At 52.1% G+C, this 17,019-nt stretch overlaps 1 protein-coding gene across 2 annotated transcripts; it reads right to left on the bottom strand.

The window, feature by feature from the left end:
- Window positions 1-1,145: 1,145 nt before the first annotated feature.
- Window positions 1,146-16,072, bottom strand: SC5D (sterol-C5-desaturase). 2 transcript variants are annotated; one of them, XM_063943719.1, is made up of 5 exons: window positions 15,958-16,072; window positions 12,886-13,103; window positions 6,742-6,874; window positions 5,773-5,873; window positions 1,146-1,616 (listed from the first exon to the last, which is right to left on the bottom strand). In XM_063943719.1, the coding sequence occupies exons 2-5, from the start codon at window positions 13,093-13,095 to the stop codon at window positions 1,194-1,196; spliced, it is 867 nt and encodes a 288-aa protein (XP_063799789.1). In that variant the 5' UTR covers window positions 13,096-13,103; window positions 15,958-16,072; the 3' UTR covers window positions 1,146-1,193. The 2 variants fall into 2 exon arrangements, with proteins under 2 accessions (XP_063799789.1, XP_063799788.1); XM_063943718.1 differs by having other exon boundaries at window positions 15,878-15,963.
- Between the last annotated feature and the right edge of the window lie 947 nt (window positions 16,073-17,019).

Raw genomic sequence — 17,019 nt, forward strand, 5'->3', positions numbered from 1 at the left:
GGCACAGAAATCTAACTGAGGTCTGGAGGAGGGTCATAGTGGGAGGAGCCAGTGCACACCAGATAGTACCTAATCTTTCTTTTAGAGTGCCCAGTCTCCTGCGGAGCCAGTCTATTCCCCATGGTCCTTACGGAGTTCCCAGCATCCACTAGGACGTCAGAGAAAAGGTTTTGTAGAATGTAACGGAAGCAACACAGGCACAGCACAATCAGCACTTCAACCCGACCGTCCTGCACACTGCCGCTTCCCTAGAATGTCAGCCTCTGTATAACTGCAAGTCTGGGGCGTATTGGAATTTCGCTGATGCCAAATCATAATGTCGGGTCCAGACATGACCCATAAAACTAGCCCCAGATCTTCTGGTCCTAACAATAAAGGCTCCGTCTATGGTTTTAAAAAGCGAAAACAAATAAAACTTGCTCGACAATAAAATTACACATTTTTATACAGTCTTCCATTGAATTCCTGTGACTATCAGCGCGTTTCACTGCATTCAATTATTTTTCAATCAGAACTGACAATCGGATTATGAAAGAATATTTTCACTACCGCATGTACGCGCAGTCTAATGATTAATCCCAGGGGAATATAAACACAGCAGACTTTATACCTGAGTTTCAATGTTCCGTTTTTTTCCCCTCGGTGATGTTATCAAGCTGGGGTAATTTACAGGTGGAGCCTCAGTCATCTAGCCTTCTCTGCTGCACCTAGATGCACCAAGGTTTATTAGGATAAGCCTTTCATCTATTGTTCTCAGCTACAATACAATACAGAGAGAACAATACAGCAGGGGATTAAGTCATTACAGCAGGGGATTAAGTCTGACTGCTCTGGCTCAATTAATCCTATTTAAGTGATAAATGAGCAGGGCTCCATCTGTATTTTATGTGATAACCCATCAGTGCTGATGCACTCCGGCCCTATAGGTCAGTACTCCACAGATTACATAGAGCCAAGTGTCTTCTCTCCAGCTGCATCAATTACTGTATCTCTCCTTCACTAAAACATACCTTGCAATTATAGAGGTTACAATGAATCACGTTGGAATTACGTCTGTTATCTCTTACACTGCAGAGTAAATGATGGCGCAGAGACAGGTTAATCTACATCGATAACAGTTCCTGAAATTACATGTCATAAGGTGCTGGGCTGTAAGAGCATTTTAATGTTTCACTTCACTTTGCGTTGGGATCTTATTTGCTCTTTTTATCGTCCTTTGTTTTCAGATTTGTTCTCTCGTCCTCGAGCTTTTTGCATAAATCGTGAGGCCCGTTTCCTTCCAAGGCGGATGGGTTCTTGTAGGACCCTCCTATTTTATCCCAGAGAGTGAAATACTGGCCGTAATTGTAGTCAAAATACAGGTGGTGGTCCGTGTGATGCGCAGCTCCGTTAATGATATTCTCGAGATACTTAGGAACGCGGTAATCGCCATCATGAATGGATACAGTCCAGATATTGACGAAGATGTACAGTCCCAGATAGGTGATCTTGTGCAAGGGGAAAATAAAGGGATAGATGTGATAGGGCAAGCTCTGTACAAAGCCATCTAGGGGGTGAAACGCGTGGCTGGCGAAGGGCGTGGTCACTTTCCAGGTGTGATGAGGCTTGTGGACAGTCTGCAAAACATGGGAGACATATAAACTGCAAGACAGAATATACAATACACTAGATGTAGGCATCTTGTGGCTCTTTAGCTGCTGTAGAACTACAAGTCCCAGCATGACCTACGCAGAAGTCTGCAAGGAAAATCTAGATTTTGATGCTACCATCTTTCCTCTGACGAGTTGAATGGTGACTTCTCTACACCAGCCTCCTGGAGCCTCTCTGCCTCCTTCTACACCACTGGCCACCCTCTCCTCCTCTACCCTTCATTGCATGGTCCTCTGTGGCACAGTTCTCTCCTGGTTAATTCCTACCTCCTCATCTCCTAGGTAGTGTCCCCAGGACTTCATCCTCCACCCTATACTCGTTACTCCAGACTAGTCAACTCCTTTGGTCGTCACGATCTAATAATTTCCTGCCTTGACTACTGCAACCTCCTCCCGTCGGCCCTCCCCCTCCTCTCCCCACAACAATCTATGCTCAAGGCTGATTTTCCTCTTCTGTCCCCTCTTCCTAACCCTAATCTCTAATCTTGCACCCAATTTAATACAGAAACCACTTCTAACGCCTTAGTATGGCCTCCGCCACTTCTTCCCCCCTAAATTTCCAACCTCATCTCACTCCCCGCACCCTACCGCCCTCTCTGCCAATCACAGATCCTCAAGTGATAACCACGCCCCCTGTGCTGTTCCCCACCAATAGAATCTCCTCCAACACACCCAGACTTTCCAACAGCCGTTTAGTTTAAACACTCCTTTAAAAACCGCCAGTCTATGAATCCCAGTCTACCAATCTCCCAGCTAATTCACCACCTCACTGCCCTACCAACATGCTTATATGCCCCCCTAGTCTCCGCCCTGCCCGGCCCATTACATTGGAAGCGCTTTCTGCTCTAGTTGTGTTGCCTGCTCCCACCTCCTGAACCTGTGTCCCTTGCACGTCCTACTCTACACTTGTTTGTTATATATTTGTGTATTATGCTTAACTGTATTGTGTTCCTAGAGATTGGACTTTCTTTTGTAAGCATTTTTAATGGTTTACTATTTACATGGGTGTTGTATATTTTGTTGACATTCATTAATATCAACATGGTCGTACTGTCGACATGCGGCATGTCTGCAATGACCACATCAGCATTCGTCACGTTGACACTGATGAAATGTGGACAGGGCTAGAATGTCAACTAATGGGTCTATGTACTGAGCCTCGGAGAGAGAGGATAAAGTACCAGCCAATCAGCTCCTGTCATTTTTCACACACAGCCTGTAGTGTGACAGTTAGTAGTTGATTGGCGGGTACTTTATCTCTCTCCAAGGCTTAGTACATAGACCCCTAAATGACCCTGGTGGTTCACTTACCTGGTCCGGCGGTGATGTTATGATGACTTCTGGTGGATCCTGCGGCGCTTTCGGCGGTATGCAGCGCTAAACTCTTACCCTCCCCCTAGTGCCTAACCCTAACCTTCCCTCCCGTAACCTAACCCTCCCCCTAATGCCTAACCTCCCGAAACATAACCCTCCCCCTAGTGCCTAATCATAACCTCCCCTCCCGAACCTAACCCTCCCCGTAGTGCCTAACCTTCCCTCCCGTAACTTAACCTGTCCCCTAGTGCCTTACCTCCCCTCCTGTAACCTAACCCTAACCTCCCCTCCTGTAACCTAATACTCCCCCTAGTGCCTAACCTCCCCTCCTGTAATCTAACCCTCCCCCTAGTGTCTAACCTCCCCTCAAGGAACCTAACCCTCCCCCTAGTGTCTAACCTCCCCTCCTGTAATCTAACCCTCCCCCTAATGCCTAACCTCCCCTCCTGTAATCTAACCCTCCCCCTAGTGCCTAACCTCCCCTCAAGGAACCTAACCCTCCCCCAAGTGCCTAACCTCCCCTCAAGGAACCTAACCCTCCCCCAAGTGCCTAACCTCCCCTCAAGGAACCTAACCCTCCCCCTAGTGCCTAACCTCCCCTCAAGGAACCTAACCCTCCCCCTAGTGCCTAACCTCCCCTCAAGGAACCTAACCCTCCCCCTAGTGCCTAACCCTAACCTCCCCTCCTGTAACCCAATACTCCCCCTAGTGCCTAACCCTAACCTCCCTCCTGTAACCTAATACTCCCCCTAGTGCCTAACCTTCCCTCCCATTACCTAACCCTCCCCCTAGTGCCTAACCCTAACCTTCCCTCCCATAACCTAACTCTCCCCCTAGTGCCTAACCCTAACCTTCTCTCCCATAACCTAACCCTCCCCTAGTGCCTAACGCTAAACTTAACCTCCCATAACCTAACTGTAACCCCCCCTTGTGCCTAACCCTAAAGCGCCCTACACACTGGGCGACGGTGGCGGGCGATATGAACGATATAGCTCAGAAATAAACGATATATCGCCCCCGCGGTCGTTCATTGTTGGTTTCCCGTCGTTTTTCAATGCAAAACAATTTGGACAATAACGATCATCATTCAGATCGTTCAAATTGCTGCCTTTGCCCAGTGTGTAGGGCGCTTAACCTCCCCATACGAACCCTAACCCCCCGCAGTTTCTTTCCCCCCATTTCCGTAACCTAACCCTCCCCCTAATACCTAAGCCTAACCGCCCCTCACGAAACCTGACCCCCCCCCCTAGTGCCTAACCTCCCCTCAAGGAACCTAACCCTCCCCCTAGTGCCTAACCTCCCCTCAAGGAACCTAACCCTCCCCTAGTGCCTAACCCTAACCTCCCCTCCTGTAACCTAATACTCCCCCTAGTGCCTAACCTTCCCTCCCATAACCTAACTCTCCCCCTAGTGCCTAACCGTAACCTTCTCTCCCGTAACCTAACCCTCCCCTAGTGCCTAACGCTAAACTTAACCTCCCATAACCTAACTGTAACCCCCCCTTGTGCCTAACCCTAAAGCGCCCTACACACTGGGCGACGGTGGCGGGCGATATGAACGATATAGCTCAGAAATGAACTATATATCGCCCCCGCAGTCGTTCATTGTTGGTTTCCCGTCGTTTTTCAATGCAAAACAATTTGGACAATAACGATCATCATTCAGATCGTTCAAATTGCTGCCTTTGCCCAGTGTGTAGGGCGCTTAACCTCCCCATACGAAACCTAACCCCCCTCAGTTTCTTTCCCCCCATTTCCGTAACCTAACCCTCCCCCTAATACCCAAGCCTAACCTCCCGAAACCTAACCCTTCCCCTAGTACCTTACCTCCCCTCCTGTAACCTAACCCTTCCCCTAGTACCTTACCTCCCCTCCTGTAACCTAACCCTTCCCCTAGTACCATACCTCCCCTCCTGTAACCTAACCCTTCCCCTAGTACCTTACCTCCCCTCCTGTAACCTAACCCTTCCCCTAGTACCATACCTCCCCTCCTGTAACCTAACCCTTCCCCTAGTACCTTACCTCCCCTCCTGTAACCCAACCCTTCCCCTAGTGCCTAATCCTCCCCCTGGTGCTAACACTAGCCCTCCCCCTAGTATCTTACCTCCCCTCCTGTAACCTAACCATAACCCATTACCGATGGAGCAGCTCTGTTTTATTGAGGTCAGTAACTCTATCCTGTAGGAGCGTGAGATGATCACTGTGGGAACGCAAGGTGCAGTCACAATAGGTCTCTGTATTATGAATAGGCTTCTTGCAGAGTGCTGGGTAGTCAGGGACAGCCGGGCTCTGGCTGTACAACACTGCCATTAATATGCACTATAGAAACACAGCACCTACTGTAGGCTTAAGGCTGATGGTTTATGTACAGCGCTGATGTTGGCTGTTAGCGCAGGCAGTGCCCCCTAAGCCACAGCCTGACATACTGCGCCATTTGGGGCAGTGACGAGAAGCCATATTGCGGGAGTGCTGCTCTCCCGATGCAGATGTGCAGTCCTCAGCAGCGTGAATCCCCAGGCCATCCCCGGTTACTCAGCTGTTCACAGAACGCCTCCTGCGGCATTTTAGCACAGCAGCTGCATCCAATGCCTCACTGCCTCCACCCGTCTCAGGCCCTCAGTTATGAATTATACATGGGCAGGGGTAGTGCGGTTTCGTTTGGTATGTTTGTCGCTTAGCGAAATAATGGTTCATTTAAAAGCGATTATTTAAAATATTAACTTAAAAAAGGATTAAGTAGGAGGGAAATGAAAATCTATATGCTGAAGCCTGTAACCACTAAACTGTAATATACACGCTCCATACTGTACCTTGTAAATCAGTTTATGATGCAGGAATCGATGGATCCAGTATATACACATATCCGTGAAGAAGAGGAACGAGAACATACTGAAAACTACCCCCAACCAGCCTACAAAATAACAGACAATTAGTAACTCTCCAGTAATCAGCAGAAATACATGTTTCAAGGGCATAGAGTACAGATTGCAGAGCTTCCGTACATACAGAACATCTCCAGCAAATAATACATGGGGGTGACAGTGTCTTCATAAGCTATACTCAGCAGTGATAAGCATTGTATAGACATAAATGACCTTTAACGGTTTTTGCAAGAAAAAAACGAGATCCGTTGTATAAGAACCAATGATCTGTCGTCGGCATCAACGGAACCCAGAGACGACGATAGTCGTGGGTTCAAGAATTGCCGCGTTAGTGACCCCCCCAGCAGCGCCTGAACTAAGAGCGTCCAGCCAGGGCCACATGATCCCGATTACAACAGTTGGGCAATAAAATATGGCAAATAATACAACAGATCACTCTTTTTTTTTTTTAAATGTTCTAATTCTCCATTCTTTAGAGTTTTACAAAAATGGAATAATAATGCAAAGGAAAAAGCAATCTTGTAGCTATACTGTAACACAGCCCCACAGTTCTTACTGCATTTGGAAAATGCACCATAATAGGTTTCGCAAATGTGGCACAGACCAACTGCAGATATACTGTATACTTCTTCCAACATCACCAATAAGTAAGCGGCCAGACACGCACCACAACACACTATAATTATAACGTATAATGTAACCCTGCATGAGGGAAGGGGGACATCACACATTGTGCCAGAGAGTGTTCTCCGAATGAGACTGACACTACAGTGGCGCTGCACGGCCTACGCTTCAGGAGCCAGTGATGGAAGACGGACCAACAAGAATGTAGGAGAGGGTGAGAGGGGTAAGAGGTGAGAGGTGTGGTGTAATGATGGTACAGCCGGAATGAGTTACCGTAGGGGGAGCTGTCAATGTTGTCATAGAGCCGGCTGTATCCCCGGACTTCGGCAAAGAATAGGGCGACTGTTGGAATGCTTATCCACGGCATGGACTTCACCGAGAAGACAATCTCTCGCCGGACTTGGTTCTAGAAAATAAGAATTTACTTACCGATAATTCTATTTCTTGGAGTCCGTAGTGGATGCTGGGGTTCCTGAAAGGACCATGGGGAATAGCGGCTCCGCAGGAGACAGGGCACAAAAAGTAAAGCTTTAGGATCAGGTGGTGTGCACTGGCTCCTCCCCCTATGACCCTCCTCCAAGCCTCAGTTAGGATACTGTGCCCGGACGAGCGTACACAATAAGGAAGGATTTTGAATCCCGGGTAAGACTCATACCAGCCACACCAATCACACTGTACAACCTGTGATCTGAACCCAGTTAACAGTATGATAACAGCGGAGCCTCTGAAAAGATGGCTCACAACAATAATAACCCGATTTTTGTAACTATGTACAAGTAATGCAGATAATCCGCACTTGGGATGGGCGCCCAGCATCCACTACGGACTCCGAGAAATAGAATTATCGGTAAGTAAATTCTTATTTTCTCTATCGTCCTAGTGGATGCTGGGGTTCCTGAAAGGACCATGGGGATTATACCAAAGCTCCCAAACGGGCGGGAGAGTGCGGATGACTCTGCAGCACCGAATGAGAGAACTCCAGGTCCTCCTTAGCCAGGGTATCAAATTTGTAGGATTTTACAAACGTGTTTGCCCCTGACTAAATAGCCGCTCGGCAAAGTTGTAAAGCCGAGACCCCTCGGGCAGCCGCCCAAGATGAGCCCACCTTCCTTGTGGAATGGGCATTTACATATTTTGGCTGTGGCAGGCCTGCCACAGAATGTGCAAGCTGAATTGTACTACACATCCAACTAGCAATAGTCTGCTTAGAAGCAAGAGCACCCAGTTTGTTGGGTGCATACAGGATAACAGCAAGTCAGTTTTCCTGACTCCAGCCGTCCTGGAACCTATACTTTCAGGGCCCTGACAACATCCAGCAACTTGGAGTCCTCCAAGTCCCTAGTAGGCGCAAGGCACCACAATAAGCTGGTTCAGGTGAAACACTGACACCACCTTAGGGAGAGAACTGGGGACGAGTCCGCAGCTCTGCCCTGTCCGAATGGACAAACAGATATGGGCTTTTTTGAGAAAAAAACCCACCAATTTGACACTCGCCTGGCCCAGGCCAGGGCCAAGAGCATGGTCACTTTTCATGTGAGATGCTTCAAATCCACAGATTTGACTGGTTTTAAACCAATGTGATTTGAGGAATCCCAGAACTACGTTAAGATCCCACAGTGCCACTGGAGGCACAAAAGGGGGTTGTATATGCAATACTCCCTTGACAAACTTCTGGACTTCAGGAACTGAAGCCAATTCTTTCTGGAAGAAAATCGACAGGGCCGAAATTTGAACCTTAATGGGCCCCAATTTGAGGCCCATAGACACTCCTGTTTGCAGGAAATGCAGGAATCGACCGAGTTGAAATTTCTTCGTGGGGCCTTCCTGGCCTCACACCACGCAACATATTTTCGCCACATGTGGTGATAATGTTGTGCGGTCACCTCCTTCCTGGCTTTGACCAGGGTAGGAATGACCTCTTCCGGAATGCCTTTTTCCCTTAGGATCCGGCGTTCCACCGCCATGCCGTCAAACGCAGCTGCGGTAAGTCTTGGAACAGACATGGTACTTGCTGAAGCAAGTCCCTCTGTGAGCATCTCTTGAAGTTCCGGGTACCAAGTCCTTCTTGGCCAATCCGGAGCCATGAGTATAGTTCTTACTCCTCTACGTCTTATAATTCTCAGTACCTTAGGTATGAGAAGCAGAGGAGGGAACACATACACCGACTGGTACACCCACGGTGTTACCAGAACGTCCACAGCTATTGCCTGAGGGTCTCTTGACCTGGCGCAATACCTGTCCCGTTTTTTGTTCAGACGGGACGCCATCATGTCCACCTTTGGTATTTCCCAACGGTTCACAATCGTGTGGAAAAACTTCCCGATGAAGTTTCCACTCTCCCGGGTGGAGGTCGTGCCTGCTGAGGAAGTCTGCTTCCCAGTTTCCACTCCCGGAATGAAACACTGCTGACAGTGCTATCACATGATTTTCCGCCCAGCGAAAAGTCCTTGCAGTTTTTGCCATTGCCCTCCTGCTTCTTGTGCCGCCCTGTCTGTTTACGTGGGCGACTGCCGTGATGTTTTTCCCACTGGATCAATACCGGCTGACCTTGAAGCAGAGGTCTTGCTAAGCTTAGAGCATTATAAATTTACCCTTAGCTCCAGTATATTTATGTGGAGAAAAGTCTCCAGACTTGATCACACTCCCTGGAAATTTTTTCCTTGTGTGACTGCTCCCCAGCCTCTCGGGCTGGCCTCCGTGGTCACCAGCATCCAATCCTGAATGCCGAATCTGCGGCCCTCTAGAAGATGAGCACTCTGTAACCACCACAGGAGAGACACCCTTGTCCTTGGATATAGGGTTATCCGCTGATGCATCTGAAGATGCGATCCGGACCATTTGTCCAGCAGATCCCACTGAAAAGTTCTTGCGTGAAATCTGCCGAATGGAATTGCTTCGTAGGAAGCCACCATTTTTACCAGGACCCTTGTGCAATGATGCACTGACACTTTTCCTGGTTTTAGGAGGTTCTTGACTAGCTCGGATAACTCCCTGGCTTTCTCTTCCGGGAGAAACACCTTTTTCTGGACTGTGTCCAGAATCATCCCTAGGCACAGCAGACGTGTCGTCAGGATCAGCTGCGATTTTGGAATATTTAGAATCCATCCGTGCTGTTGTAGCAGTATCCGAGATAGTGCTACTCCGACCTCCAACTGTTCCCTGGACTTTGCCCTTATCAGGAGATCGTCCAAGTAAGGGGTAATTAAGACGCCTTTTCTTCGAAGAAGAATCATCATTTCGGCCATTACCTTGGTAAAGACCCGGGGTGCCGTGGACAATCCAAACGGCAGCGTCTGAAACTGACAGTGACAGTTCTATACCACGAACCTGAGGTACCCTTAGTGAGAAGAGCAAATTTGGGACATGGAGGTAAGCATCCCTGATGTCCCGGGACACTATATAGTCCCCTTCTTCCTGGTTCGTTATCACTGCTCTGAGTGACTCCATCTTGATTTGAACCTTTGTAAGTGTTCAAATTTTTTTAGATTTAGAATAGGTCTCACCTAGCCTTCTGGCTTCAGTACCACAATATAGTGTGGAATAATACCCCTTTCCTTGTTGTAGGAGGGGTAATTTGATTATCACCTGCTGGGAATACAGCTTGTGAATTTTTTTCCATACTGCCTCCTTGTCGGAGGGATACCTTGGTAAAGCAGACTTCAGGAGCCTGCGAGGGGGAAACGTTTCGACATTCCAATCTGTACCCCTGGGATACTACTTGTAGGATCCAGGGGTCCTGTACGGTCCCAGCGTCATGCTGAGAGCTTGGCAGAAGCGGTGGAAGGCTTCTGTTCCTGGGAATGGGCTGCCTGCTGCAGTCTTCTTCCCTTTCCTCTATCCCTGGGCAAATATGACTCTTATAGGGACGAAAGGACTGAGGCTGAAAAGACGGTGTCTTTTTCTGCAGAGATGTGACTTAGGGTAAAAACGGTGGATTTTCCAGCAGTTGCCGTGGCCACCAGGTCCGATGGACCGACCCCAAATAACTCCTCTTCCTTTATACGGCAATACACCTTTGTGCCGTTTGGAATCTGCATCACCTGACCACTGTCGTGTCCATAAACATCTTCTGGCAGATATGGACATCGCACTTACTCTTGATGCCAGAGTGCAAATATCCCTCTGTGCATCTCGCATATATAGAAATGCATCCTTTAAATGCTCTATAGTCAATAAAATACTGTCCCTGTCAAGGGTATCAATATTTTTAGTCAGGGAATCCGACCAAGCCACCCCAGCTCTGCACATCCAGGCTGAGGCGATCGCTGGTCGCAGTATAACACCAGTATGTGTGTATATACTTTTATATGATATTTTCCAGCCTCCTGTCAGCTGGCTCCTTGAGGACGGCCCTATCTATAGACGGTACCGCCACTTGTTTTGATAAGCGTGTGAGCGCCTTATCCACCCTAAGGGGTGTTTCCCAACGCGCCCTAACTTCTGGCGGGAAAGGGTATACCGCCAATAATTTTCTATCGGGGGGAACCCACGCATCATCACACACTTCATTTAATTTATCTGATTCAGGAAAAACTACAGGTAGTTTTTTCACATCCCACATAATACCCTCTTTTGTGGTACTTGTAGTATCAGAAATATGTAACACCTCCTTCATTGCCCTTAACGTGTGGCCCTAATAAGGAATACGTTTGTTTATTCACCGTCGACACTGGATTCAGTGTCCGTGTCTGTGTCGACCGACTAAGGTAAACGGGCGTTTTAAAACCCCTGACGGTGTTTTTGAGACGTCTGGACCGGTACTAATTGTTTGTCGGCCGTCTCATGTCGTCAACCGACCTTGCAGCGTGTTGACATTATCACGTAATTCCCTAAATAAGCCATCCATTCCGGTGTCGACTCCCTAGAGAGTGACATCACCATTACAGGCAATTGCTCCGCCTCCTCACCAACATCGTCCTCATACATGTCGACACACACGTACCGACACACAGCACACACACAGGGAATGCTCTGATAGAGGACAGGACCCACTAGCCCTTTGGAGAGACAGAGGGAGAGTTTGCCAGCACACACCAAAAAACGCTATAATTATATAGGGACAACCTTATATAAGTGTTTTCCCTTATAGCATCTTCTTATATATTTCTAACGCCAAATTAGTGCCCCCCCCTCTCTGTTTTAACCCTGTTTCTGTAGTGCAGTGCAGGGGAGAGCCTGGGAGCCTTCCCTCCAGCCTTTCTGTGAGGGAAAATGGCGCTGTGTGCTGAGGAGATAGGCCCCGCCCCTTTTTCGGCGGGCTCGTCTCCCGCTCTTCAACGGATTCTGGCAGGGGTTAAATATCTCCATATAGCCCCCGGAGGCTATATGTGAGGTATTTTTTGCCAAAAAATAGGTTTACATTGCCTCCCAGGGCGCCCCCCTCCCAGCGCCCTGCACCCTCAGTGACTGCCGTGTGAAGTGTGCTGAGAGCAATGGCGCACAGCTGCAGTGCTGTGCGCTACCTTAAGAAGACTGAGGAGTCTTCTGCCGCCGATTCTGGACCTTCTTCTCTTTTCAGCATCTGCAAGGGGGCCGGCGGCGAGGCTCCGGTGACCATCCAGGCTGTATCTGTGATCGTCCCTCTGGAGCTAATGTCCAGTAGCCAAAGAAGCCAATCCATCCTGCACGCAGGTGAGTTCACTTCTTCTCCCCTAAGTCCCTCGTTGCAGTGATCCTGTTGCCAGCAGGACTCACTGTAAAATAAAAAACCTAAGCTAAACTTTTCTAAGCAGCTCTTTAGGAGAGCCACCTAGATTGCACCCTTCTCGGCCGGGCACAAAAATCTAACTGAGGCTTGGAGGAGGGTCATAGGGGGAGGAGCCAGTGCACACCACCTGATCCTAAAGCTTTACTTTTTGTGCCCTGTCTCCTGCGGAGCCGCTATTCCCCATGGTCCTTTCAGGAACCCCAGCATCCACTAGGACGATAGAGAAAAAGGAGTTAACAAATGAGTTTATACATGTAACAGTCTCACTGGTGTGCCAAGTGCAAATCATGTCCTAGTGATGTAGACTTTACTGTCAACCCACCGGGGGAGGTCTCCCCACAGCGTCCAGGAATACGGTCCTCACAACTGGTCCCCTCATACTGGCATGGCAGCAGGAGATACCGTTACAGAACTTACAGGCCATATCAACTTTAAATCATAGGTCCCTCACCAGTCTCACCTGCACCCACATACCCCTCTAAGACAGAGGAGGAACCAGAAGAGATTGGACCTCCTCAGAGCACAGACTGGCAGAAAAGGCCACAATGGATTGTGGCGTGAACTTAAGAGATATAAATATACAGAATATATTTTATTAAAGTGATGGGCACTCAGAGGGCTCGTGACATCACACGATTCCCATTATGTCAGACACAACCATCTGCCAGGCTGACCCAGTGAGTTAGGTGCCCAGAACTTCATTTCCTCACCTCCAGGAACTGCGGGTGCTTCATCAAAGAGTGGTCAAACACAAAATAGTAACTGAGACCCCCAAAGAGGAAGTAAATGACGAGAGCCCCCAGATTGGTGATCACGAAGAGGCCGATGAGCTGGCGGAAGGGATCATCCTCACTCCAGGAACTTGAGTAGACGTAGGGGGTGAAAAAGTAATGGTCTGCTGCATTCAGTACCAAATCCATTGTACTACCTGGAAGGGAATAGCATAAATCACACACTGGATAACACCTCTCTGCCTCCGCCCACACCTCATCTCCGCCTATTCCTCCGCCCACACCTCATCTCATCTCCGCCTATTCCTCCTCCCACCCCTCATCTCCGCCTCCGGCCCACAACTCATCTCCGCCAATGGGGGACCCACATAGAGGAACTCTGTGATGGGCAGAGGGCCCCAGCTTAGGAGCAGGGTGTTTGCAGGGTCTCTAGGAGCCCCTAACTGCTAAATGGCAGCGATAAATAGCGCCAGAATCTTTTATCGCATATAACCTGCACATATCGCACATAACCTGTCCTTTCACCCGAGTACGTGTCCAGGTACCTGTACTTTACCTGTCCTATCCCCGGACTGTGTCCCCCCCCATTACCTGTCCTATCCCTGGACTGTGCCCCCCCTCCCCCCATTACCTGCCCTATCCCCGGACTGTGTCCCCCCTCCCCCATTACCTGCCCTATCCCCGGACTGTGTCCCCCCTCCCCCCATTACCTGCCCTATCCCCGGACTGTGTCCCCCCTCCCCCCATTACCTGCCCTATCCCCGGACTGTGTCCCCCCCCCCCCCTCCCCTGCCCTATCCCCGGACTGTGTCCCCCCCCCCCCTCCCCCATTACCTGCCCTATCCCCGGACTGTGTCCCCCCTCCCCCCATTACCTGTCCTATCCCCGGACTGTGTCCCCCCTCCCCCCCATTACCGGTCCTATCCCCGGACTGTGTCCCCCCTCCCCCCATTACCTGCCCTATCCCCGGACTGTGTCCCCCCCCCCTCCCCCATTACCTGGCCTATCCCCGGACTGTGTCCCCCCTCCCCCCATTACCTGTCCTATCCCCGGACTGTATCCCCCCTCCCCCCATTACCGGTCCTATCCCCGGACTGTGTCCTCCCTCCCCCCATTACCTGTCCTATCCCCGGACTGTGTCCCCCCTCCCCCCATTACCTGCCCTATCCCCGGACTGTGTCCCCCCTCCCCCCATTACCTGTCTTATCCCCGGACTGTGTCACCCCTCCCTTCATTACCGGTCCTATCCCCGGACTGTGTTCCCCCCATTACCTGTCTTATCCCCGGACTGTGTCCGCCCCTCCCCCCATTACCGGTCCTATCCCCGGACTGTGTCCCCCCCCTCCCCCATTACCTGCCCTATCCCCGGACTGTGTCCCCCCTCCCCCCATTACCGGTCCTATCCCCGGACTGTGTCCCCCCCCTCCCCCATTACCTGCCCTATCCCCGGACTGTGTCCCCCCTCCCCCCATTACCTGCCCTATCCCCGGACTGTGTCCCCCCTCCCCCCATTACCGGTCCTATCCCCGGACTGTGTCCCCCCTCCCCCCATTACCGGTCCTATCCCCGGACTGTGTCCCCCCTCCCCCCATTACCGGTCCTATCCCCGGACTGTGTCCCCCCTCCCCCCATTACCTGCCCTATCCCCGGACTGTGTCCCCCCTCCCCCCATTACCTGCCCTATCCCCGGACTGTGTCCCACTCCCCCCATTACCTGCCCTATCCCCGGAATGTACCCCCCTCCCCCCATTACCTGTCCTATCCCCGGACTGTGTTCCCCCCATTACCGGTCCTATCCCCGGACTGTGTCCGCCCCTCCCCCCATTACCGGTCCTATCCCCGGACTGTGTCCCCCCTCCCCCCATTACCTGCTCTATCCCCGGACTGTGTCCCCCCTCCCCCCATTACCTGCCCTATCCCCGGACTGTGTCCCCCCTTCCCCCATTACCTGTCCTATCCCCGGACTGTGTCCCCCCTTCCCCCATTACCTGTCCTATCCCCGGACTGTGTCCCCCCTCCCCCATTACCTGCCCTATCCCCGGACTGTATCCCCCCTCCCCCCATTACCTGTCCTATCCCCGGACTGAGTCCCCCCTCCCCCATTACCTGCCCTATCCCCGGACTGTGTCCCCCCTCCCCCCATTACCTGCCCTATCCCTGGACTGTGTCCCCCCTCCCCCCATTACCTGCCCTATCCCCGGACTGTGTCCCCCCTCCCCCCATTACCTGCCCTATCCCCGGACTGTGTCCCCCCTTCCCCCATTACCTGTCCTATCCCCGGACTGTGTCCCCCCATTACCTGTCCTATCCCCGGACTGTGTTCCCCCCATTACCGGTCCTATCCCCGGACTGTGCCCCCCCTCCCCCATTACCTGCCCTATCCCCGGACTGTGTCCCCCCTCCCCCCATTACCTGTCCTATCCCCGGACTGTGTTCCCCACATTACCTGTCCCTTCCCCGGTGTACACGTCCCCCGCTACCTGTCCTTTACCTGGTCTGTGTGTACCGTTACCCATTTGTTCCAGAGACTGTGCCCCCCCACCCCCGTTACCTTTCCGCTCCCGGCCTGTGCCCCCGTTACCTGTCCGCTCCCCGGCCTGTGCCCCCGTTACCTGTCCGCCCCCCGGCCTGTGCCCCCGTTACCTGTCCGCTCCCAGCCTGTGCCCCCGGTTACCTGTCCGCTCCACGCCTGTGCCCCCGTTACCTGTCCGCCCCCCGGCCTGTGCCCCGGTTACCTGTCCGCCCCCCGGCCTGTGTCCCCCAGTTACCTGTCCGCTCCCGGCCTGTGTCCCCCGGTTACCTGTCCACCCCCTGGCCTGTGCCCCGTTACCTGTCCGCTCCCGGCCTGTGTCCCCCGTTACCTGTCCTCTCCCAGCCTGTGCCCCCGGTTACCTGTCCTCTCCCAGCCTGTGCCCCGTTACCTGTCTGCCCCCCGGCCTGTGCCTCCGTTACCGGTCCGCCCCATGGTTACCTGTCCGCTCCCGGTCTGTGCCCCCGTTATCTGTCCGCTCCCGGCCTGTGTCCCCAGTTACCTGTCCGGCCCCCCGTTACCTGTCCTCTCCCGGCGCTCTGTATCTCTCTCCGCGATGTCCCGGTAGGTGCGAGTGACAGAGGGCGGGGCCCGGCGCTGCTGTGAACGCGATGGGGGCGGGGATAGATGGACTGATGTGACGTCACGCTCCGTACCACTGGCGAGACCAGCAATAGGCTATGTCATGTGTCTGCAGGTAAATCGCTGATTGGCAGAACTCCCGTCTCCTGTCACCCTGGGACCCGCCCCTTTTTTTTTAAAGCTCAGACGCCAAAGACGAAAGAGAGGTGGGCAGGGGGCGTGGCCGGCAGGGCTCGTCTCACTTGAGTAAGAGGAAGTGTCGCTAGGGGCGGGGCTGGTTACCAGGCTTGGGCGCAGTGAGAGAGAAAGGGGCGTAACTATGTATATGACTGACAGGATGGGATATCGGAGGCAAACATCGATGGCACAAGGCGATGTAAAAACATCGGTAGTATGAGAAGTGTATATGAGATGTTAGCAGCCTGGCAGCGTGCAGGACGGATTCTGAGCAAAGGCTCAGTGCACAAGGAGATCCATGCAATTCCGATAGGTGTTCCTGGGTGGTGTCTTCCGCCGGGGGCATGCTGGTTTCAGGGCGTATTGTTGGGGGAACGTCGCGGTGTCGGTGTGTTTTTTTGGTGGGCGTACCGGCATCAGGGCGTTTCGTCTGAGGCGTACCGGCATCAGGGCGTTTCGTCGGGGGCGTACCGGCATAAGGCTGTTCTGTTGGGGGCGTACCGGCGTCAGGGCGTTTCGTCAGGGGCATACCGTCGTCAGGGCGTTTTGTCGGGGCTGTACCGGCGTCAGGGTATTTTGTCGGGCGTACCGGCGTCAGGGCGTTTCGTCAGGGGTGTTCCAGCGTCAGGGCATTTTGTCGGGGCCGTATCGGCGGCAGGGCGTTTCGTTGGGGGTGTACCGGCGTAACGGCGGCAGGGTGTTTCGTCAGGGGCGTATCAGTGTCAGGGCGTATCGTCGGGGCCGTACCGGCGGCAGGGTGTTTCGTTTGGGGCGTATCAGCGTCAGGGCGTTTCGTCAGGGCCGTACCAGTGCCGAAACGCCCT

Source organism: Pseudophryne corroboree, chromosome 10, assembly GCF_028390025.1.
Source record: "Pseudophryne corroboree isolate aPseCor3 chromosome 10, aPseCor3.hap2, whole genome shotgun sequence".
Classification (NCBI taxonomy): Eukaryota; Metazoa; Chordata; class Amphibia; order Anura; family Myobatrachidae; genus Pseudophryne; species Pseudophryne corroboree.

Bases quoted from the DNA above. Each gene is read 5' to 3' on its own strand.
- SC5D (XM_063943719.1), bottom strand. From the start codon at position 13,095: ATGGATTTGGTACTGAATGCAGCAGACCATTACTTTTTCACCCCCTAC. The intron at 5,874-6,741 runs GTAACTCATTCC...GTTATTTTGTAG, and splicing joins CATTGACAGCTCCCCCTACG to GCTGGTTGGGGGTAGTTTTC. The intron at 1,617-5,772 runs GTACAGTATGGA...CATGTTTTGCAG, and splicing joins ATCATAAACTGATTTACAAG to ACTGTCCACAAGCCTCATCA.